This window comes from Gorilla gorilla, chromosome 20, assembly GCF_029281585.2.
Source record: "Gorilla gorilla gorilla isolate KB3781 chromosome 20, NHGRI_mGorGor1-v2.1_pri, whole genome shotgun sequence".
NCBI lineage: Eukaryota > Metazoa > Chordata > Mammalia > Primates > Hominidae > Gorilla > Gorilla gorilla.
Window position 1 is genome coordinate 70,156,184 of NC_073244.2, and position 25,255 is coordinate 70,181,438.

Sequence of the window (25,255 nt, forward strand, 5' to 3'; positions counted from 1 at the left end):
GAATGCCTGCAGCTGCCTCTAAACAAACTCTGCCTCCAGCCCGTTCCCTCTGCCCCATCCCCATCCTGCAGCCAACAGGGTCCCTCTAAAATGCAGACACTGAAAAGACAAAGCCCAGCAGGGCAGCTCCATCGTGTCCTTTGTGGCCCTGCTGCCTCCACAGCCCCCAGCACTGGGATGGTGGAGGCTGGTGTCCTTAACTCAGTGTGTCTCCGCCTAACTCCACACTGCCTCTCACCCTGGCCTCCTCCTGTGCCTAGAACAGTCTCCACTGCCATACTTGACCACACCCAGCATACAACAGGTCCTACAGAGTGAAGGGATGAGTGACTCAATGAGTGAGGGGAAGTCCCTGTGGAGACACCGAGACACCATTGTGGGCTGCAGTTTCCAGCCGGGGAAGCCTCCCTCAACCTCTGAGGGGAGGTGGGCCACCCCTTGAAGGCCACTCTCAACGCGCTCCACCTTGGCTGACGGAAGCAAGGACGTGGCCCAGGATCCTGGAGGGCCACTCGTGTGCTCCACCTTGGCTGACAGAAGCAAGGACGTGGCCCAGGGTCCTGGAGGGCCACTCTCATGCGCTCCACCTTGGCTGACAGAAGCAAGGACTTGGCCCAGGGTGCTGGACCAGTCGTGGCAGCTGCTACAACTCACGAAAGCCACCACGTGGTGTTCTTCACCTAACTTGCCCAGTCCCAAGCCCCTGCCCGAGCTGCAGTGAGACAGAGCACTAGCCCCTCTCTTCTCTTTAGGTTCACCCCAGCTGTGGAAGCCCCAGCACCTCAGCACGCCTCCCTTGCCCTGTGCCTTCCTCTGCCAGCACCCCCCAAAGACCCCAACACCCCCATCACGATGTGCCCCAGTCTCCTGTCCTCCAGCCCTTGTCACAGGAGCTGTGAGCCCAGCCCTGGGCACTTCATGCTCTGGAAGACCGGAGTCTGACACACCACCTTTCTCCCTGGCAGCCAGGGTCTCTTGGGTAAGAGGAGGGCTGGACACTGCTAGGTTTTGAAGCTGTCAAAAAGATTTTTTTTTTAAAGGGAGAAATATGTCCAGGGACTTGTAACTGTTACAGTATATTTTAAATGTATGTGTTGAACAGATTAACTTTTTAAACATTAACATACAGCATGACACAGTTCTGCTATCCATGCTGTGATTGCAGGATTGCTTGGAAGCTGCACTGATGTGCAGCCCACCTGCTCATGGTGGGGGGTCCTGTTCCAGGCCACAGAGAGGCAACCAGCAATGCTCTGCTTGGAGATTCGTACAGGAAGCCAAGAAGGAGCTGAGAGGGGCCCAGCCAGTGGTTACAAGAGACAGCAGGAGGTTCAGACCACAGCAAGGGTGGCACCGGAGTAGCCTCCAGCTCATCTTATTTGACTGGTAGAGTGTTATTAAAGCCTTTGAAATCCCTACCAGCTTTTAAAAATCAAGAGATTTCACACAGAAATCCTGATCTCTGGGTTCTTTAGAGAAATCCAGACCTGGGACGCTGGGCTTACCAGTCCGCACGACCCCACTTGGCTGGAGCCAAGCAGCACCTGGCCCTGTAGAAAGAGCCCGCCCCTGTAGAAAGAGCCTGCCCCTGTAGAAAGAGCCCGCCCCTGCAAAAGCATGTACAGTTTAGAAACCTGGCTGAGAAAAACCGAGGATCAGAAGGTCTGAGTGAGGAAACAGACGGGCAAGTTTGAGGGAGCTGGGCAGGGCCGCCTGGCCACCATCAGGGCTGAGCAGGCTCAGTGTGGCACCACCGACAGCTTCTCACCAGGACTATCAGACTGCTTGGGAAAAAGACTTCACCATGAGTTGTGTGTTCATACCTTTTGATCCAGTAAAAGGAAACGGTTGGGGGTGGGGGGGGGGGGTGGGGGGGGGCAAAAGAGTATACATTTTGTGAAAGAAAAAAATACACAAAAAAATGTTTTGTGGCATTTGGGTTTGTGAATGAGAGAACTGAAAAATGGCATTTTATGTATAATGGAAAGCCTCTTTACTGCTGTAGAGTGAAAAGCAGGCTGGCTTTCAGTGCGACGGTCGCAAATGTGGGGCTTTACAGTACTTGGAATGTACAGGACACCCTTAAAAGCCAAGAAGCTTGCCTTTGCTTTGTTTACATCAGTGCATTATGATTTTGAGCCATTATATCTCTTCATAATTGCCACTGTTTTAGGGCTTATGAAATTTGAAGTCTTAACTTATGTGTTAACCAGCCAAATCTTTTCAAGTGTCTGTGTGTGGTATGAGAATTCGTATTGTGTTCTCTGCTGTTTTCAGAGTTGTTTCAGTCAAAGAAAAAAAAATGCCCGTCTTAAAACTTTTCCTCTGCTTCAAATACAGCTCCCAAGCCCAGGCTGATTGGAATTAATCTGTCCTCCCTTAAAAGGGCAAAAGCACAAGGCTCAGCCCTGGCTTTCCCAGCTCCTCTGGTCTCGCTGCTCCACGGACGTGTGACGTACGCTGGTGAAACGAAGCCCGCTTGAATGGGGGCTTCACTATTGTGTGCTGCTGAACCTAGGCCTAGCGCCTGGCAGGCTTTGGTGAATGTTCAGAAAATGACAATTCATTTCGTGTCAGCGAGGGCACACCAGCTTTGAATATTATGCTGCTGTTCAAATGCACAATTTTGACAATTACCTAGCAATGTCCAAAGTCGTCATAATTGTTAGTGTCTTGCACGTGATGTTCCTTATAACCATGTAATAAATACAGTGTGAAGTCTCCATGGCTGCCTCAGTGTGGAAAATGCAAAGACTCCCGTGTGTGCGATCTTGGTGAATGTTTTGGTTGAAAGTATGTGTTTTGAAAAATCATTGCTTTGTTTGCAGCAGTAAAACTGACGGTAGAGTTTCCAACACGAAAGCCCGTGTGGTCGCGCCGGGAGCTCACGGCGTTCCAAGCGGCCCTTATCCCGCGTTGATGTCCAGGCACCCCGCGCGCCCTGTTTCACCAGGCCCAGTCACTCCAGCTCCAGCAGCACTGAGAGCCCACGAACGATAAGGGCGAGAGCGAGGTGGGGGAGGGCGGCTGGAAATGCGCGCGCGGCTCTCTGGGAAATGGAGTTAGGCGCGCGCCGGCGCAGTGTCGGCTGCTGGTGCCGCGGCCTTTGTCTCGCAGTCAGGAGGGTGAGCTAGGCCGGCGAGGAGGGGGAGGGGAGGCCAGGCCGGGCCGGACCGGGCCGGGTGCGGGGGGTCCGGGGATCTTCCTGAGGCCCTGGCGGGGCGAGTTTCCAGCAGCGCGCGTCTGTGTGGAGTCCGTTTTGCTGCCCGGGGCCTGGGGAAGGCCGTTTCGGGGCTGGCGGGGGCAGGCTTTACGGGGCATCCCTAGTCTGAGAGGAGGGCGGGGCCCAACGCCCAGCTGGACTGGAGCTGCTCCGACGGCCCCTGAGGGAACGCGCGCCCCGCCCCTGGCCCCACCTCTCCCCCACACCGGGCACTGGGCCGCCACCTTTGTTGATGGAAGAGAGAAACTGAGGCATAGTGCCCAGGGCCAGGGGACCGCAACCACCCGGCCCTTGTCACTGTAGCGTTAAGGCCCAGAGTCTGCGCAGCAGACATGTGTCCGCACCCGCCAGGCCTTCAGCTTCCCTCAGACAGGTGGGAAAACCCTAGGCTGCCCTTCCCCGAGCGGAGGGCCGCCCCAAACACAGCAGGCGCTTAAACGGGTACGCGGGGCCCTGGACGGCTCTCCGCGGAGCTCCCCAGGCTCTGGCGCAGTTCCCCGGCTTGGGGACCTGAGCACCGCCTCTGCCTGCCCAGCTGCTCACCTCCCCTTTCCCACAGAGCAGGGCCAGCCGTTCCTGCCAGAAGCCAGGGCATGACCCCTGGGGTGCGCGTCTCCACAGACCCGGTGAGAATCTCGGCCTCCTTGCGCGTGTCCTCCACCTCGTGCCCGGCCTCCTCGCGCGCGGCCTTCTCACGCCCGGCTTCCTCTTTGCACCCCGTCCCTACTCGCGCGCAGCCTCCTCCTTGTGCCCGGCCCCTACTTGCCTGCCCGACCCCTACTCGTGCCCGGCCTCTACTCGCACAACTGGCCTCTACTCGCGCACCTGGCCTCTACTGGTGCCCGGCCTCTACTCGTGTCCGGCCTCTACCTGCACACCCGGCCTCCTGAAGTCCGCGCCAAGCTCCCCAACCACAGCCTGCCTCTGAAAGGACCGCCCACGCCGCGCTGGAGGTCAGCGGGCACGGGTCCCTGTCTGAGTGGGCTTTATGTTTGTGCGGCCGTCATTGCGTACCTGAGGCTGGGTGATGTCAGACAATTGTAGGTGCCCCGGCTCTGCAGTCTGAAGTTGAAGGCCTTAGCATGCTCTGCGCTCCAAGATGGCGCATCGAGTGCCGCTTCCTCAGACGTCATGGAGGCCAAGGGGGCGGAACTCGCCTTTTTATGATGACATTAACCCCACCCATAAGCCACCAGAAGAAACCAGCCTCCTGTAGGAATGTCAGAAAACCCGTACAAGGGGACTGGTGCCGTGGCTTGTAGCTGTAATCCCAGCTATGGGGGAGGATTGCTTAAGCCCAGGAGTTGGAGGCTGCAGTGAGCCATGATGTGCCACTGCACTCCAGCCTGAATGACAGTGGGACCCTGTCTCTAAAAAATTAAAAAACAAACCAAGATTTGGCCGGGCGCGGTGGCTCGCACCTGTAATCCCAGCACTTTGGGAGGCCGAGGTGGGCGGATCACGAGGTCAGGAGATCGAGACCATCCTGGCGAACACGGTGAAACCCCGTCTCTACTAAAAATACAAAAAAAAATTAGGCGGGGGGGTGGCGGGCGCCTGTAGTCCCAGCTACTCGACAGGCTGAGGCAGGAGAATGGCGTGAACCCAGGAGGCAGAGCTTGCAGTGAGCCAAGATCATGCCACTGCACTCTAGCCTGGGCGACAAAGCGAGACTCCGTCTCGGGGGGAAAAAAAAAACCACCCAGATTCAGTCTTTAGACTTCTGCTACTAGCTTTATAACTTTGTTTATCTCCTAGGCTGAAGTGCAGTGATGCAATCATGGCTCACTGTGCTTCAAACTTACGTGCTCAAGTGATCCTCCCACCTCAGCCTGTTGAACAGCTGGGACCACGGGCATGCGACACCATGCTGGGCTGGTCCACTCCTTTATTGTTGGCTCCCTCCATTTCTTATTTCAAGAGACAAATTATTGGAAACGGGCATGATGCCTTAGATTCTAAGATCCTCCACCTCATCAGCAGGGCACCCATCCAGGCCCCACAGAAAAACCTGACCCAAAACCCCAGACCAAAGAGAACTCCATCCGACCCAGCCTGGCTGGCATTTACCAGCTACCCCACCAGCAGCCAGTGCCAGGGCTGGCTTGGCTGAGGACACTCGTGTGATGTTTCAGGAGCAAGTGACATTTGAGGACGTGGTAGTGGACTTCAGCCAGGAGGAGTGGGGGCAGCTGAAGCCTGCCCAGAGGACCCTGTACCATGATGTAATACTGGACACCTTCAGGCTTCTGGTCTCTGTGGGTAAGGCCACACCCATGTCCTATCTGTTGATCTGTCCCTGACACGGATTCTGATTCTACCAGGTTAAATATTTATAGGACTGAGCTTTAAAAGCAAATGCCTGGGGCTGTATGTCTTGGGCTTTAAGAACCTGACTGTTTTAATGTAGAAAATATCAATTAAGACCAATATTAGCAAGTCTCAGACTCAACTTGAAATCAACAGAAGCAGGGAAACATGAGGTGAGGGAAACATACTGGGTCTGAAGACTACAGAATCCCAAGGTAGACCAGGGTGTTCTGTACAGCTGTCAGGAGCCCCTCCTTCTTCAACACCTCCCTCTGCACTTCTGTCTTAGTCTGTTAGGGCTGCTAAAATACCTTAGACTGGGTAATTTTAAACAATAGATATTTGTTGCTCACGGTTCTGGAGGCTGGGAAGCCTAAGATCAAGGTGTCAGCAAATTCAGTGTTTGGTGAGGGCTTGCTCCTCACTGATGGCACTTTCTTCCTGTGTCCTGACATGCCATAAGGGGCAAGGGAGTTCTCTCAAGCTTCTTTTATAAGGGCACTGATCCCATTCATGAGTGGAGCCCTCATGAATTAATCACTTCCCCAAGGCCCCACCTCAACACTATCACATTAGGTATTACGTTCTAACATTTGAACTTTATTTATTTATTTATTTATTTGTTTTTAAATTTTTTATTTTTGAGACAGAGTCTTGCTGTGTCACCCGGGCTGGAGTGCAGTGGTGCGATCTCGGCTCACTGCAAGCTCTGCCTCCCGGGTTCACACCATTCTCCTGCCTCATCCTCCTGAGTAGCTGGGACTACAGGCGCCTGCCACCACGCCTGGCTAATTTTTTTTTTTTTTATATTTAGTAGAGACGGGGTTTCACCATGTTAGCCAGGATGGTCTCGATCTCCTGACCTCGTGATTCACCCGCCTCAGCCTCCCAAAGTGCTGGGATTACAAGCGTGAGCCACTGTGTCCGGCCTGAACCTTTTTTATTTTTAAGAAACAGGGTCTTGTTCTCTTGCCCAGGGTGGAGTGCTGTGGCACAGTCATACTTACTGCACACTTAAGCTCCTGGCTCAAGTAAACCTTTCATTTCAGTCTTCCAAGTAGCTGGGACTACAGGTGCATACCACTACACCTAGCTAATTTTTAAAATTTTTGTAGAGACGGGGCCTTGCTGTGTTGCCCAGGCTGCCCTCAAGCTTCTAGGCTAAAGTGATCCTCCCACCTCCCTCCCAAAGTGCTGGAATTACAGGCATAAGCCACTATGCATAGCCTGAATTTTAGGGGGACACCGACATTCAGACCATAGCAATCTCTTTCTGGCTTCATTTCCAGAGAGGCTTCTCTGGAGGCGACAAGACAACTGCCTGGGGTGCCTTTCCTGTGACCAAGACCAGCAGAAAAGACAGGGTCTGTGTCCCAGGGTTGTCCTGGTTTGGCTGCCAGGTCTTCTTCACAGTGATCATTGATGCCAGTGGGCAGGGGAGGAACCAGAGTTCTGATTGTCCAGGCTTGGGTCACATGTCCACCCCAGAACCAGGGGTAGGGTCAGGGACTGAGAGTAGGGGAATGAGTCCCTGAGGAACATCCAGGGCTGTGGGTATGACAGCTGAAGTCACTCAGGGGTCCCCAGCCATCTGGGACCTGGAAGACCAAAGGTGGAATGGGCTGAGGCTCAGGAAGGGTCCTGGGATACAAATGCTCACTCTATGGGTCTCTCCCTGAGCAGGACATTGGTTACCGAAGCCGAATGTCATCTCCCTGCTGGAGCAAGAGGCAGAGCTGTGGGCGGTGGACTCTGGACTTCCCCAAGGCGTGTACCCAGGTGAGATGGGAGCCCTTCGGGGCAGAGAGAAGCCTGTCCATGCTTGCTTCCTGGTTTCTCCCTCTGCATCTGCTCTCTAATTCTTCACACAGCAAATTTACTACTCAGTCTTAGTGAAGATTTACCAAGCACCCATTTTGCTGTGAGTGACGACACCAAGTCCTCATCTCCACTGAATTTATATTCTTGGTGAGGGAGTGGGGGAAACAAACAATAAATCGGTAAAATAATAATAGTAAAACGAGTTGGATGATTACAGATTGTGATGAATGCCGAGAAAATGAAAATGAGCAATGAGGTAGACTAGGATGGGGATGAGGAGACTTTAGCAGAGAGATGAGGGATAGCCTCTCCAAGGAGGTGACATGTGACTTGAAGCCTGAGCCATGAGGCAGTCTGAGTGAACAGTAGTATTTCAGGCAGAGGAAACAGCAGGTGCAAAGGCCTGAAGTCATGCATCAGTCAGCTTTTGCATAGGAAAAGCACTCTGACCTTAGTGGCTTAAACCAAATAATTGTTTATAACTCATGTGTCTGTGGGTCAGTGGATCCAGGCTGGGCCCTGCCATGTGCCTGTAGGGTGATTGGTAGGTAGCAGAGGTATCCCAGCCCACTGACAGGCAATTTCCCATTGGCATCAGGTGGGAAGAGTGGCCTGTCACCAGAGTCCAGGAGGGATGGCCAGTGTGGGAAAGGGTCACAGTAGGGTCCCTTCACATCAGTAACAGCCCTTACCCAATATATTAGCTTCCTATTGCTCCTCCTGCAACAAGTTACAATTGACCCGTGAATAACATGGGTTTGAACTGTGTGGGTTCATTTATACATGGATTTTCTTCTGCCTGAGCCACCCCTGAGACAGCAAGACCAACCCCTCCTCCTACTCCTCAGCCTACTCAATGTGAAGACAATGAGGATGAAGATCTTTATGGTGGTCCACTTCCACTTAATGCATAGTAAATATATTTTCTCTTCCTTATGATTTTTTTAAATAGCATTTTCTTTAGCTTACTTTAAGAACACATTATATAATACATATACAAAATATGTGTTAATTAAGGGCTGGGAGCAGTGGCTCACACCTATAATCTCAGCACTTTGAGAGGCTATGGCAGGTGGTATTTGAGGTCGGGAGTTCAAGACCAGCCTGGCCAACATGGTGAAACCCTGTCTCTACAAAAAAAAATACAAAAAAAAAAAAAAATTAGCTGGCCATGGTGGCACGCTCCTGTAGTCCCAGCTACTCAGGAGGCTGAGGCAGGAGAACTGCTTGAACTAGGAGGCGGAGGTTGTGATGAGCCAAGATCACGCCACTGTGCTCCAGCCTGGGTGACAGAGCAAGACCATGTTTCAAAAAAAACAAAGTGTTAACTATTTATTTTATCAGTATGGTCAACAGTAAGCTATTAATAGTTAAGTTTTTGGGGAGTCAAAAGCTATACACAGATTTTCGATTGTACTGGGGTCAGTGCCCCTAGCCCCCTCATTGTTCAAGCGTCAACAATACTACACTTCGTAGCATAAAGCAAAGCAAATTATCTTAAAGTTCGGGAGATCAGAAATCCACAATGGGTCTATCTGGGATATAATAAAGATGTCGGCAGGGCATCATTCCTTCTGGAGGCTCTAGGGAAGGGAAGAATCTATTTCTTTCTCTCCTTTTTGTTTTTTTAAGAGATGGGGTCTTGCTATCTTGCCTAGGATGGAGTCCAGTGGTATGATCATGGCTCACAGCAACCTTAACCTTCTGGGCTCAGGTGATCCTCCTGCCTCAGCCTCCTGAGTAGCTGAGACTGCAGGTGTGTGTCACCATACCTGGCTAATTATTTTTTGTAGAAACAAGGTCTCATCATTTTGCCCAGGCATGTCTTGAACTCTTGGGCTCAAGGAGTCCTCCCGCCTCAGCTGCCCAAAGTGTTGAGATTACAGGCATGAGGCCCTGTGCCTGGCTAAGAATCCATTTCTTGGCATTTTTCAGCTTCTAGAGGCACCCACATTCCTTGGCTATGGCCTTGTCCATCTTCACAGTCAGCAAGGCCTGGTCAAGTCACACATCATATTCACTCTGACTCTGACCCTTCTGCCTTTTTTCCCCATTTAAGGACTCTCGTGATTACACAGGTCCACCCAGATAATCCAGTGTAATTTCTCTATCTTAATGTTAGCTGATTAGCAACCTTAATTCCTCCCTCCCATGTAATTGGAAACATACAGGTTATAGGGTTAGGATGTGGGCATCTTGGGAAGCCACTATTCTGCCATTCACTCTGGCTTAACTTTTTTTTTTTTAATTGAACTTTTCACTGAAACATAACAATATGGGGAAGGTGCCCACATCACACCTCTAGGCCACTGTGGGGTCAGGGTAGGGGCAGCACGCACCCAGGTCATGGCTGTGCAGAGAGGGCTGGGTACCAGGGCAAAAAGAGAGTCCTGCCACGAAGGAGGAGGCGGGAATGCATTTGTTCATTCATTAAGCATGTATATTGAGCTCTTGCTGTGGGCTATAGATACAGTGGTAAGCAAGGTGGACAGAAACCCCTACCCTCAAGGGGTTCCCATTTAGTGAAATGGACAAAATAAGGCAGACCAAAGCACTCTAATACGCCACGGGTCATTTTTCTTCCTCTTAAGTGATGCACATTGCAGCTATTCCTGTTTGTGGGGAGCAGTTAGGTTCCTTTACATCTAGAGTGAGGTGGCACAACAGCATATGCTGCCGGGAAGAAGCTGGGTGTCAGCCAACTTTCCCCATGCAGCACGTTTTTCTCTGTTGCCACCTGGCATTGTGGAGGCCACTGTAGCTGGGGCCTGGGTGCCACACTGCTCCTTCCAAGTCCAGTGCCTCTGTGCATCTGAGTGCTCTCTCCTGGGCATCCGCTCTGCATCCTCCTCTGTGCTCCCCTCACAGACTCCATTCATACTCCTTGTGCCAACTGTTTTTTCCTCCCTCTCCTCTTCTTTTCCTTATTCTGTTCTTTCCTCTTCCTTTCCTTATTCTTTATTTTCCTCTTCCTTATTCTGTGTTTCCCTCTCTTCCTTTCCCGGTTTGCAAAACTATATTTTTAAATGGTCAAAGCCACTTGAACCTTGAACGTTTCAAAATCATTAGTTTTATCCTTCCTCTTCCCATCTCACCACAAACTCTTTTGCCGTGGAACAGAGATTAAGGGACATTTCCAGTTTTTGCTTCTTTCAGACTTGGAAACTAGACCCAAAGTCAAACTGTCAGTTCTAAAGCAAGGCATCTCTGAAGAAATATCCAACAATGTCATCTTGGTAGAAAGATTCCTGTGGGATGGTCTGTGGTACTGCAGGGGTGAGGACACTGAGGGCCACTGGGAATGGAGTTGTGAGAGTCTAGAGAGCCTGGCAGTGCCGGTGGCCTTCACGCCTGTGAAGACGCCTGTTCAGGAGCAGTGGCAGAGGAATGGGTTTGGGGAAAACATAAGTCTGAACCCTGATCTCCCACATCAACCAATGACTCCTGAAAGACAAGGTCCCCACACATGGGGAACACGTGGAAAAAGGGAGAAGCCAGACCTAAATGTTTTACAGAAAACCTGTGTAAAAGAGAAACCCTACAAATGTCAGGAGTGCGGAAAGGCCTTTAGTCACAGCTCAGCACTTACTGAACACCACCGGATGCACACAGGAGAGAGACCTTACGAATGTCACGAATGTGGAAAAGGCTTCCGGAACAGCTCGGCACTTACCAAACACCAGAGAATCCATACTGGGGAGAAACCCTATAAATGCACTCAGTGTGGGAGGACCTTCAACCAAATTGCCCCACTGATCCAGCACCAGAGAACTCACACAGGCGAGAAGCCCTATGAATGCAGCGAATGTGGGAAATCCTTCAGTTTTAGGTCCTCCTTCAGCCAGCACGAGCGAACTCACACAGGCGAGAAGCCCTACGAGTGCAGTGAGTGCGGGAAAGCCTTCCGGCAAAGCATCCACCTCACCCAGCATCTGCGAATCCACACTGGGGAGAAACCCTATCAGTGCGGTGAGTGTGGCAAGGCCTTCAGCCACAGCTCGTCCTTGACCAAACACCAGCGAATCCACACAGGGGAGAAGCCCTATGAGTGCCATGAGTGTGGAAAAGCCTTCACCCAGATCACACCACTGATTCAGCACCAGAGGACCCACACAGGAGAAAAGCCCTATGAGTGCAGTGAGTGTGGGAAAGCCTTCAGTCAGAGCACACTCCTGACCGAGCATCGGAGGATTCACACGGGAGAGAAGCCCTACGGATGCAACGAGTGTGGGAAAACCTTCAGCCACAGCTCCTCACTCAGCCAGCATGAGCGGACACACACAGGAGAGAAGCCCTATGAGTGCAGTCAGTGTGGGAAGGCCTTCCGGCAGAGCACACACCTCACCCAACACCAGCGAATCCACACAGGGGAGAAGCCCTATGAATGCAATGACTGCGGCAAGGCATTCAGTCACAGCTCATCCCTCACCAAACATCAGCGAATCCACACTGGGGAGAAGCCCTACGAATGCAACCAGTGTGGCAGAGCCTTCAGCCAGCTTGCTCCCCTCATTCAGCATCAGAGGATCCACACAGGAGAGAAACCCTATGAATGTAACCAGTGTGGCAGAGCCTTCAGCCAGAGCTCCCTTCTCATCGAACACCAGAGGATTCACACCAAGGAAAAGCCATATGGGTGCAATGAGTGTGGGAAATCCTTCAGCCACAGCTCCTCGCTCAGCCAGCACGAAAGGACGCACACTGGGGAAAAGCCCTATGAGTGTCACGATTGCGGAAAGTCCTTTAGGCAGAGCACCCACCTCACTCAGCACCGGAGGATCCACACAGGAGAGAAACCATATGCATGCAGGGACTGTGGAAAGGCCTTTACACACAGCTCCTCCCTTACCAAGCACCAGAGAACTCACACTGGATAAACCCACTCCACATGTGCTGGGGACATAGGAAGACCTTAAGCCATAGCTCATCCCTTTCTAGATTTGACCCAATCATGCACATGAGAAACGTACATTCATACACAAGCCTTTTCACACAGCACTCCCCTCAGACACCCTCAGAGAGTTCACACTGATGGGAAATGACCATGGGACCACCAAGCTCTAGGTCATCCATCCCTGCATCCAAATAGTAGGGAAATGTGGAGATAATCAACACTCAGGACCTTCAGCCTCAAACGCCCATTAGTGCTATGTTATAGAACCTACAAAAAAGAAATGGGACAAGTGTAGTGGATCCAGGGAACGCTTTTGTCCAAGGATTCACTGTATTCCAAACCAGAGATGTTCAAATTGGTGAGAAACCCAACAAATGCCTTTCATATATACGAGAACCAAATGAAGTCAGAATTTGCCATTATTGCACGTTACATTTTTGGGGGGGGAAAGTACTTATGAATGGTGCAGGTTGACTCTGATATTCATTCCCAAATGACAATATGGCAGAGTGTTCCAGAAATGAGAGTGGCATCTTTATGGAATCACTATGGATACTGACTGTCTCAGTAAACAGCTGTCTTGTTTGTGTGTATATTGTTTGATCAGGGTACGTGGCAGCCAGTCACAGATTGAAATTCCATATGACAAAGTATCAGTGTACTATAAACAGGTTTTTAGTTATCCCTGCATTATTTTTGCAATTAATCTTTATATGCAATGAGATTGAAAAGCTTTGTATGGGAAGACTCAAAATGTAAAGCTGCTTCCGTAGAGTCTCACTGATTCTGAGATGGCTTTTGCTGCTCTGTTCTCCCTCTACGTTTCTCTGCAGAACTCGCGTTAGAAACACAGATATTTGTTTTACAAAAAGGGAGATTTTCCCTTTGTTAAACCATCGTCTTATAAGCAATAGCAAATTCATGTTAGAAACTTCTGTTTTGCAAGATTCATCTTTTTTGGGAAATGTTCAAGTTAATCCTCTCAAACTGCTTTTTCATTGTTTTCATACAATTTAACATTTTGTTAAACCCTAAGTCCACAAATAGCAGTCCTTCTGACAACTATAACCTTTAAATGGTGACTTGCTGCCCTCATTAGAAATTGCATTGGCTGGCCAGGCGCGGTGACTTATGCCTGTAATCCCAGCACTTTGGGAGGCCAAGGTGGGAGGATCACCTGAGGTCAGGAGATGGAGGTTGCAGTGAGCTGAGATCATACCATTGCACTCCAGCCTGGGCAACAAGAGTGAAACTCTGTCTCAGAAAAAAAAAAAAAAAGAAATTGCATTGGCTGTTTTTGGTTATTAGCTGTTAGTTGTGGTTACATCCATCAATTTGATTTTTCTAATCCCAATGCTGGGATATAAATTTCCAGTTACTTGAAATTTCTCTCTTGGGGAGACCATGTTGCAGATAGTCTTCCAATATTGCTTCTCAGTATGATTGTGGAGTGCCTCTTGGGATAAATGCCTTTGTCATTTACAAGCCACCGGAGAGCCAGGCATGGCTGCACCTGCCTCTAGTCCCAGCTGCTTGGGAGGTTGAGGCAGGAGGATCACTTGAACCCAGGAGTTCTGGGCTGTAGTGTGCTCTACTGATTGGGTGTCCACACTAAGTTCGGCATCAATATGATGACCTCCTGGGAGCAGATGACCACCAGCTTGCCTATGTAGGGGTGAACCAGAGCAGGTCAAAACTCCCATGCTGGTAGGGCTCACATCTGTAATCCCAGCACTTTGGGAGGCCAAGGCGGGCAGATCACCTGAGGTCAGGAGTTCAGGACCAGCCTGGCCAACATGGTGACACCCCGTCTCTACTGAAAATACAAAATTAGCTGGGCACGGTGGTGCGTGCTTGTAATCTCAGCAATTTTGGAGGCTGAGGCAGGAGAATCACTTGAGCCTGGGAGGCGGAGGTTACAGTGAGCCTAGATTGTGCCAATGTACTCCAGCCTATGTGACAAGAGTGAAACTCAACCTCAAAAAAAAAAAAAAAAACTCCCATGCTGATCATTAGTAGGATCGTGCCTATGAATAGCCACTGTGCTCCAGCCTGGGCAACACGGCGAGACACCATCTCTAAAAAATAAAAGCCACTGGAGAAAGCCAGGGTACACAGTGCATAGCAGCACTGTCTCATTGAAACAATGCAAGTCATATAAATAACTTTAAATATTCTGGTAGCCCCATTTAAAAAACAAGAAGAGGCCCAGGCACAGTGGCTCATGCCTGTAATCCCAGCACTTTGGGAGGCTGAGGTGGGCAGATCAGTTGAGGCCAGCCTGCCCAACATGGCGAAACCATGTCTGTGCTAAAAATACAAAAATTAGCTGGGTGCAGTGGCATGCACCTGTAATCCCAGCTACTCAGGAGGCTGAGGCACGAGAATTGCTTGAGTTTGGGAGGCGTCAGTGAGCCAAGATTGCACCACTGCACTCTAGCCTGGGTGACAGAGCAAGACTGTCTCAAAAAGAAAGAAAACGCAAGAAGAAACAGGTGAAACTAACACTTACTCCTATATATCTCAAATGTTAGGAGTTTAACATGTCAATATGAAAAATTATTGAGATATTTGCATTCTTTCTGTTACGTGACATCTTCAGAATCTAGTGTGCATCTTTTTTTTTTTTTTTTTTTGAGACGGAGCCTCCCTCTGTCACCCAGGCTGGAGTGCAATGGCACAATCTTGGCTCACTGCAACCTCCACCTCCCGGGTTCAAGCAATTCTCCTACCTCAGCCTCCCGAGTACCTGGGACTACAGGCATGTGCCACCACGCCTGGCTAATTTTGTAGTTTTAGTAGAGATGGGGTTTCTCCATGTTGGTCAGGCTGGTCTCAAACTCCTGACCTCAGGTGATCCACTCGCGTCGGTCTCCCAAAGTGCTGGGATTACAGGAGCAAGTCACTGCACCCAGCCTGAGGTCTGTTTTTTTAACTGTGCAGGCACCAGCTCCACTCCACACTGCCTCTTGCTCCTCCTCTGGCCATGTGATATGTCTGCTCCTACTTCCCCTTCCACAACGAGTAAAAGCTTCCTGAGGCCTCCCCAGAAGCTGAGCAGATGCCAGTGCCCTGCTTCCTGTACAGCCTGCAGAACTATGAGCCTGTTAAACCTCTCTTTTTTATAAATTACTCAATCTCAGGCGTTTCTTGATAGCAACACAAAAACGGCCTAACACAGTGACCACAGTTTCTGGGTGTGCAGCCATGAGACTGAGAGGAAGGTCTGGTTCTTTGGCAAGGAAAGGTTCTGTCTCTTTCTGGATGTAAAGGGAGAAGTATGCTGCCTACCACCTGCAAGCACAGAGAGGACCATCCTGGACAGAGTCAACTCAGAGAAGACAGCAAAGCCCAAGCTCATCTACAATTCAAGCAGGGGCCCCACCCTGGACCTTGCATCCTGGTCTTTCACAGCAAATAAATAATAACCTCAGCTGGGTGTGGTGGCTCATGCCTGTAATACCAGCACTTTGGGAGGCTTGCTCGAACCCAGGAGTTCAAGACCAGCCTGGGCAACATAGTGAGACCCCATCTATACAACAGATAAAAAATTAGCCAGGCATGGTAGCATGTGCCTGTACTCCCAGCTACGCAGTAGGCTAAGGCAGAACTATCACTTGAACCCAGATATTTGAGGCCGCAGTGAGGTATGGTTTCACCACTGCACTCCAGACCATGTTTCTAAAAAAAAAAGTAAATAATATCCTAAAGTGTATATAATTTTGAGTTGGATTTCTGGTGACTGGCAGCCAAAAATGCATCTTGGGTGGAAGAATCGTAGAAAGTAGAGAATTAAGTATCCTTTGGCTTCCCATTGTGTTTCTGAAAAAAAGTCAGGAAAGCTGGTGCGATGGTTTGGATATTTGTCCCCTCCAAATCTCATGTTGAAATGTGATCCCCAGTGTTGGAGGTGGGGCCTAGTGTGAGGTATGTGGGCTATGGGGTGGATCCCACATGAATGGCTTGGTGCTGTCCTCATGGTAATGAGTGAGTTCTCCCTTTATGAGTTCACCCAAGAGATGGTTATTTAAAGGAGCCTGGCACCTCCTCCCCTCTCTCTTGTTTTCTCTCTCACTATGTGATGCGCCAGCTCCCCTTTGCCTTCCGCCATGATTGGAAGCTTCCTGAGGCCTCCCCATAGTGCAGATGCCAGCACTATGCTTCCTGTACAGCCTGCAGAACCGTGAGCCAAATAAACCTCTTTTCTTTGTAAATTACCCATCCTCAGGTATTCCTTTATAGCAGTGTAAACAGACTAACACAGCCAGGGCTCTTGGAAGTTTTGTGGAAGCACTGGGTAGGACTGACGTGTGATAGTCACTGTCCCTCCTGAGCCTCCTCTTATACTGTATGTGAGAGGGAGATTCTTTCAGGCAGCAAGTATTTTCCAAGCACCAACTATAGCTTAGGCACAATTCCAGACTCTGGCAACCAAACTGATAAAACTCGTGGTCTCAGGAGCTTATATTTTGGTGGGGAAATGGAAAATAGAGAAATTAGGATGTCATGGGCACATTACACAGTAAGTGTTATGTAGAAACAAAATGGTCCAAGAAGGGAAACCCCAGGCTGGGCGCAGTGGCTCAAGCCTGTAATCCCAGCACTTTGTGAGGCCAAGGCAGGCAGATCGCCTGAGGTCGGGAGTTCAAGACCAGCCTGGCCAACATGGAGAAACCCTGTCTCTACTAAAAACACAAAATTAGCCGGGTGTGGTGGCACATGCCTGTACTCCCAGCTACTAGGGAGGCTGAGGCAGGAGAATCTCTTGAACCCGGAAGGCAGAGGTTGCAGTGAGCCAAGTTCGCATAATTGCACTCCAGCCTGGGCAACAAGAGCGAAACTCCACCTCAGAAAAAAAAAAAAAAAGAAGAAGGGAAACCCCAAGTCCTCTGGACTTTTTTTTTTTTTTTTTTTTTTTTTTTTTGAGGTAGGGTTTTGCTTTGTCACGAAGGCTGTAGCTTCAACCTCCTGGGCTCAAATGACCTATCTGTCCCACCTCAGCCTCCTGAGTAGGTGGGACTACAGGCATGTGCCACCATGCCTGGTTAACTTTTAAATTTTTTTAGAGATGAGGTCTTGCTATGTTGCCCAGGCTGGTCTCAAACTCCTGGGCCCAAGCGATCCTCTTGTCTCAGCCTCCCAAATGCTGGGATTACAGGCATGAGCCACTGCGCACAGCCTCTCTGGACTTCTCAGTTACCTGAGCCAATTCATTCCTTTTTGGTTTAGCCCCATGGCAGGTAACACAAATTCAATCCAATTAAAGAAACACAACTAGTAAGCTGGGTGTGGTAGCTCATGCCTGTAATCCCAGCACTTTGGGAAGCCAAGATGGATGGATCATTTGAGGTCAGCAGTTTGAGACCAGCCTGGTCAACATGGTGAAATCCTGTCTCTACTAAAAATACATAAAAAAAAAAAAAATTAGCCATGCGTGGTGGTGCGTGCCTTTACTGCCAGCTACTTGGGAGGCTGAGGCAGGAGAGCTGCTTGCACCTGGGAGGCAGAGGTTGCACTAAACCAGGATTGCACCACTACACTGTAGCCTGGGCGACAGAGAAAGGCTCTGTCTCAAAAAAAAAAAAAAAAGGAGAAAAGAAAAAAACACACACACACACAACTGGTAAATTACCTGCCCCTCAAAGTGCAGTGATGATTAAATGAGCTCCTGGAATCCCAAAGCGTGTGGCAAAGTATAAAGTGAATGTAAAACATCCGTTCATTTGCGTTATTTGTAAAACTGTCATGCCCATTAAATGCCCAAAAAAAGAGGCTGTTTCTGAAGACAGTCTCTGTTATAGTACACACATACTTTATATAGCAGCACACAGATGTATATATTTAGATACCGTATACATTCTTATAGAGAGGAGGAGGTTTAAGCTTTAGCTGTCCTTAGGAGAAGCCAAGAGTGACACCATGAAACCACACGTCGCTGGCTCACATCTGAACTCAGTGATTTAGATTTCTGCTGGGAGGCTTTTCTGCCTTCAAAGGCCGCTTCATGCCATTTCTTTTTCTTTCTTTCTTTCTTTCTTTCTTTTTTTTTTTTTTTAAATCCTTAGGGTCTTACTCTGTCACCCAGGCTGGAGGGCAGTGGTGTGATCATAGTTCTCTGTAGCCTGGAACTCCTGGGCTTAAACAATCCTGCCTTAGCCTCCTTAGTAGCTGAGACTACAGGCATGCACCACCATGCCCAGCTAATTTTTTATTTTTTATTAAGACAGGGGCCCACTCTGTTGTCCAGGCTGGTCTCGAACTCCCAGACTCAAGCAATCCTTCCACCTTGGCCTCCCAAAGCACTTGGATTATAGTCATGAGCCACTACTCCACCATGGTCCATGCATTTCTGTCACACACTCACCCCCAAGTTCTGTTTATTTTAGGAGAGTGAGGGCTTTAAAGGAAGGTCTCAGGGTTTACTGTCAAAGGAATTGATTCATTTATTCTTCTCTTTGAGCCCAGAGTAAACAAGTATAAACCACACAGAAAATGCCCCTGGCCCTATGTGGGTTGCAAGTTAGTGGGCAAGATAGGCAAAGCAAGTCATCAGAAGAAAAGCAAGGTGAGTCATAGCAGAGAAAACATAGTAAGACGGGCCAGACGCAGTGGCTCAAACCTGTAATTTCAACACTTTGTGAGGCTGAGGCGGGTGGATCACCTGAGGTCAGGAGTTCGAGTGCAGCCTGGAGAACATGGTGAAACCCTGTCTTTACTAAAAAATACAAAAATTACCCAGGCATGGTGGCGGGAGCCTGTAATCCCAGCTACTCGGGAGGCTGAGGCAGAAGAATTGCTTGCAGTGAGCCGAGATTGTGCCACTGCACTCCAGCCTGGGCGACAAGAGCAAGACTTTGTCTCAAAACAAAAACAAAAACAAAAAACCAGTGATAAGATGAATACCAGCCCAGAGATGATAACAACTTGGGGATTATTGTGTTTGGTGAATGGGGTGAGGGACGTCACATTAAAACCATGGCATCAGGGCAAACCTCTGTGAAAAGACAGGCAGAGCCACAGCTGGAGAGACCTCGCCAGTCCTGGGGCCTTGGTGAGGAGCTGGGGAGCTTAGATTTACCATGTCCCAGAAGCCACCCTCTCACTGAGCAGATCTCCCTGGCAGTTGCCCCCATCGCATGTGGCTGGTCCCTCAGGAACCTGTGTCTCAAGAGCTACCTGGTCAGCCAGAGGCTGGACTTTGGAAAGCTGTTCATTTCATTGAGACATCTGGGAACCTTTCTACAAATTCAGGTTCTCTCGGGTTGAGGGAAGGCTGGGCTGCAGTATGTTTTGAGGCTCTGGCTTCGTGGATTTGCCATGAAAGTAAGCTGAAACTCTAGGTCCCTCACTTTCAGGGATCCCTTCAAGACCAAGCGCCTAATTTTATCTTTGTAATTTTGAATTATTCTTCTGAAGAGGGACCCCTCAGTTGTGTGAGCCTTAGGCCCAACAAATCTGGATCGACCCCTGGTTCCAGCAACCCTCGTCTTGGAGACTTCTGCATGGACACTGGGAAGACAGAACCCAGCACTGCCAAGGGTAATGGATCTCCCATTTTGATATGAGTGAAAACCACCTGAAGGTGGAGGGTGTTAAACCTGCGACCTTGCTTTGGTCCGAGGGGGTTTGGTAATCTGCACACCAAGGCACTGGGTGATTCTGAAACAGACCTGGAAGCCTCAAGTGAGAACTGTGCCCAAACTTCCTGAAGCAGTTCCTCTGTGAAGCCCGTAGTTCCCAAGTGTGGCCCCATCCCAGGAGCCTCTCAGGTTGAAGGAACAGCTACTAATAAATCACTGACTTCTCACTGGACTCAGGGTAGGCAGAATGGAGTATCTGCCTTTCTTTGCATCAAAAGCACATCACCCTTTCCTGCTCCGTATCTGCCTGAAGGAAGTCCACAGGGTATTCCCGAGACCCATCAGACACCTCACTCATTTTTTCATGATACCCAAGAGACACGCTTAGAATGTACGCAGACTACACATATACCAAACACATTATACTCACATCTCATACCCTGAAAAATGACTGGGAGACATAAATACACTGAGATGTCAAAGGGAGTAGTCTGTTGCCCAGGCTGGAGTGCAGTGGCACGATCTCGGCTCACTGCAACCTCTGCCTCCGGGTTCAAGTGATTCTCGTGCCTCAGCCTCTTGAGTAGCTGGGACTACAGGCACGCACCACCATGCCCAGGTAATTTTTTTGTATTTGTACTAGAGTCAAGGTTTCACCATGTTGGCCAAGCTGGTCTTGAACTCCTGACTTCAGGTGATCCTCCCACCTGGGCCTGTCAAAGTGCTGGGATTACAGGCATAAGCCACAGTGCCCGGCCGAATCTGTGTGTTTTTAACTTTTACATAATTGGGAGAATTCTTTTTAAAATGGTAAAAAATGAACTTTATTATAAAAGCCCATGGCCGGGCACGGTGGCTCACACCTAGCACTTTGGGAGGTCGAGGTGGGCAGATCACTTGAGGCCAGGGGTTCGAGACCAGTCTGGCCAACATGGTGAAACCCCATCTCTACTAAAAATACAAAAGTTAGCCGGGCATGGTGGCAGGGGCCTGTAATCCCAGCTATTCAGTACACCACGGCGAGAGAATCGCTTGAACCTGGGAGGCAGAGGTTCCAGTGAGCTGAAATTGTGCCATTGCACTCCAGCCTGGGTGACAGAACGAGGCTCTGTCTCAAAAAAAAAAAAAAAAAACTTTCAAAGGAATTAAAAAAACTGAAATAAATGTCCTCATAATTTCATGACCCTAACACAACTACTCTTTGCATTTCTATACTTTCTCTGCTAGGATTTGACAACTAATGCCCACTGTTTACACAGTTGCAACAGAATCAACAGTTACATTCTACTTCTTGAACTACACTTAGAAATTACTCTTCCAGCGCCGGGCGCGGTGGCTCACGCTTGTAATCCCCAACACTTTGGGAGGCTGAGGCGGGTGGATCATGAGGACATGAGTTTGAGACCAGCCTGACCAATATGATGAAACCCCGTCTCTACTAAAAATACAAAAATTAGCCGGGTGTGGCGGTGCGCACCTGTAATCCAGCTACTCAGGAGGCTGAGGCAGGAGAATTGCTTGGAGCTGGGAGACAGAGGTTGCAGTGAGCTGAGATCATGCCATTGCACTCCAGCCTGGGCAACAGAGCGAGAGCGAGACTCTGTCTAAAAAAAAAAATTCTTCGATTTTGCTAGTCTTAATTATCATTTATGCCTTTTTACTATTGCTTTGAATGGCTCTACCATTCATATTTAAGTCATAGTATTTAACTTCATGCAAACCAGCATCCTTGTGTATATATATTTTTTTGGTCCTTTTTTTCCTTTTTGTGGAGAATGGGGTCTCACTATGTTGCCCAGGCAGGTCTTGAACTCCTGGGCTCAAGGGATCCTCCCACCTTGGCCTCCCAAAGTGTTGGGATTATAGGTGTGAACCACTGTGCCTGGCCCCGTATTGTTACTGAATACAGTTGGACTGTTAGCTTTCCAAAATGATTGCACTAGTTGACACTGATTCATAAAACTCTCCTCAACTCAAATAGTGATGGCAGACATGTATTTGTCTGCTTGGGCTGTGATCACAAAATACCACAGGCTGGGAAGCTGAATCAACAGGAATTTATTAATATTTTCTCCCTGTTCTGGAGGCTGGAAGTCACAGTGGGTTCCACGTGAAGCCTCTCTTCCAAGCTTGTAGATGGTTGCCATCCTGCTGTGTCTGCACCTGCCTATGGCGTTTCCTCTGTGTGTGCACGGAGAGGGAGCAATCTCTGGCATCTCTTGCTATCTCTTTTTTTTTTTTTTTTTGAGATGGAGTCTCGCTCTGTCGCCCAGGCTGGAGTGCGGTGGTGTGATCTCAGTTCACCGCAACCTTCACCTCCCAGGTTCAAGTTATTCTCTTGCCTCAGCCTCCCAAGTAGCTGGGATTACAGATGCCTGCCACCACGCCTGGCTAATTTTTCCTAGAGATAGGGTTTTACCATATTAGCCAGACTGGTCTCGAACTCCTGACCTCAGGTAATCCACCTGCCTCGGCCTCCCGAAGTGCTGGTACAGGTGTGAGCCACTGTGCGTGGTCTTCCCTCTCTTTTTTTGAGACAGAGTCTTGCTCTGTCACCCAGGTTGGAGTGCATGGTGTATCATAGCTCACTGCAGCTTTGACCTCCAGGGCTCATGTCATCCTCCCACCTCAGCCCCCCACGCAGCTGGGACTACAGGCACATGCCACCACACCCAGCTAATTTTTTAAGTTTTTTGTAGAGACGAGGTCTAGCTGTGTTGCCCAGGCTGGCTCCTGGGCTCAAGGGATCCCCCTGCCTCAGCCTCCTAAAGTGCTGGGGTTATAAGTGTGAGTCACCTCGCCCAGCCTCTTGCTTTTCTTATAAGGACACTAGTCCTATTGGATGCAGGCACCACTCCAATGACCTCATTTAGCCTATTTACCTCCCTAAAGGCCTTGTCTCCACATATCATCAGATTGTGGGTCAAGGCTTCAACATATGACATTTAATTCAGCTCGTACCAGAGGGTGTTTAAGCATTTTCCCATTGAAATGTATTCCCACCTTTCCAGGTGTCCATCTCTCATTTGCTTTTCCTACTTACTTAGAACACAGCTACCTTCTGACACCCTGTATAAACCCACCCTGAACTCTACCCCTCTTCACTGCCAACCTGCCTGGGGTTTTCCCTTGCCCCCTAGAAAGTCTGTGTCCTTTTGCACACATCCCATCCCTGCCAACTCCACCGGACAGACCTGAGCCACCCTCTCCTGCCTCACCCCACCCATCTTTCTTGCTGGTCCACGTTGCTGCACTGTTGTATGGGAGCTAAGACCCACTGCCTCAAATGCCTGAACCAGCCCAGCTGCCCCTGAGGTTAACAAGTGGGAATATCTAGCTTAATAAAACATCGATTTGTGCTCCTTACATCCTGGGCAGGGTGGTAGTGGTAGGAGAACAGCAAACAAATCCTGAAATCTCAATCAGTTCACTTTTGGTAGTGGTTTGGGAAAGGAAATTATGAAACTATATTAGAGTTATTTTAAGATTCATCAAATTAGTAAAATGCTGAATTTTGGGGTGTCAGTGTTCTCAGTGTTAAAGAAGACACATAAAAATATGGGCTGGAGGAAGTCATGAATTGAGTTGGAGGTCTTACTCGATATGTACGTGTATGTGCACAGACACACCTTTGTGTGTGACCTGTGTGCAATCATATGCACATATATTTCATAGCTCAGCAGAAGACACCTCAACTGGCACCCTATCTTGGTCTCTAATTTACCCACTAAAAGGAACCAGTTCTTCAAAGACATGGCCAATTTCAGGGCTGAGGAAGGGTAGAAAGGAGATGGGTTTGGAACATCCTACTACATCAAAAAGCAAATAAGTGCTAAAAAAAAAAATGGAGGCATGTCACAAGGATGCAGGAGTCAACTGAAGGGAGTCTCACTGGCCTCATCTAGGACAACTTGAGCACCAAAATAAGATCAGCAGCTAGTTATAAACCACTGAATAAACAGAAATCCTGAGTCCATTCCAACAATAAAGACAAATTCTTGGGGAGAAGGAAGAGTGCTGGCTGGCAGTAGGATGTTGAGGGCCTGCTGGTCAGCATGGAGGGAGGGCTGGTGTTGGAAAATCACCACCCTGGTAATGATGGATTCAGGCAAGAATCATAAATGAAAGCCAAATTTAGGGGGAAGTTTCGATGAGGAGCAGGATATTTGCATTATCTTTCATCTTTTTGTGACAACTGAAGATCATTGATACTTGCATGATCTTAAAGTATCTTCCCACCGATTCTTATTCATTAAAAGGAGAAAAAGTTAACTATATTCTTTTTTTGAGACAGGGTCTTGCTCTGTCAGCCAGGCTGGAGTGCAGTGGCTCGATCTCGGCTCACTGCAACCTTGACCTCCCAGTTTCAAGCCATCCTCCCACCTCAGCCTCCCAAGTAGCTGGGACTGTGGGTGTGCACCACCGCGCCCAGCTTCAGCCTCACAAGTGCTGAGATTACAGGTGTAAGCCTCTGCATCTGGCCCAGTTAGCCATACAGTGGAAAAACTGCACTCTAACCAGGTGAGCAAAGAGAACATCACTGACAGGAGGAATGTGGACACCGTGCACCCTGGATGGGATGGGGGAAGGTGCACACATGCAGGCCACAGGTAAGCAGGGTCAAATGTTAATAGGTGGGTCTGGATGAGGGTTTGTGGATGATCTGTGCACTATTGTATTTTATTTATTGATTTTTTTTTTTTACACAAAGTCTCGCTCTGTCACCCAGGCTGGAGTGCAGTGGCGCGATCTCAGCTCAGTGCAAGCTCCGCCTCCCAGGTTCACGCCATTCTCCTGCCTCAGCCTCCCGAGTACCTGGGACTATAGGTGCCCGCCACCACGCCCGGCTAGTTTTTTTTTTATTTTTTTAGTAGAGACGGGGTTTCACCATGTTAGGATGGTCTCGATCTCCTGACCTCATGATACGCCCACCTCGGCCTCCCAAAGTGCTGGGATTACAGGCGTGAGCCACCGCGCCGGCCGATCTGTGCACTATTTTAATTCTTGTGCCTTTTTAAAATATAAGTTTGTAATTATTTCCAAATAGAAAACTTTAAAAAAAAAGGCATAGACATCTGGCTGTGCACTAAATGAGACAGGAGATGGGAAACTGAAGGTGGTGAGGCCCTATAACAAATGACGATCACCCACAGCCTGAGAGCTGAGTGGGACACATCACAGGGGATGCTCCCTGTGGCAGTGCAAGAAGGTGAGCTCACAGGTTCGGCTGAGAAATGGGAGGGTACATTTTAGCCTTTTTCTTTTCTTTTTTTTTTTTAATGAGATGGAGTCTTGCTCTGTCCCCCAGGCAGGAGTGCAGTGGTGCGATCTTGGCTGACTGCAACTTCCGCCTCCCCGGTTCAAGCGATTCCCCTGCCTCAGCCTCCTGAGTAGCTGGAATTACAGGTGCCTGCCACCACGCCTGGC

At 49.3% G+C, this 25,255-nt stretch overlaps 1 protein-coding gene across 15 annotated transcripts; it reads left to right on the forward strand.

The window, feature by feature from the left end:
• The first annotated feature begins 3,003 nt into the window (after window positions 1-3,003).
• ZNF135 (zinc finger protein 135) lies at window positions 3,004-14,902 on the forward strand. Of its 15 annotated transcripts, none has more exons than XM_055370823.2 (6): window positions 3,074-3,125; window positions 3,783-3,849; window positions 5,359-5,485; window positions 6,823-6,897; window positions 7,217-7,312; window positions 10,475-14,902. In XM_055370823.2, exons 2-6 carry the CDS (start codon window positions 3,817-3,819, stop codon window positions 12,229-12,231), a joined length of 2,088 nt encoding a protein of 695 aa, XP_055226798.1. In that variant the 5' UTR covers window positions 3,074-3,125; window positions 3,783-3,816; the 3' UTR covers window positions 12,232-14,902. The 15 variants fall into 15 exon arrangements, with proteins under 15 accessions (XP_055226796.1, XP_004061631.2, XP_063557797.1 ...); XM_055370826.2 differs by having other exon boundaries at window positions 10,511-14,901; XM_055370824.2 differs by having other exon boundaries at window positions 3,076-3,125; window positions 3,788-3,849.
• The last annotated feature ends 10,353 nt before the right edge of the window (window positions 14,903-25,255 follow it).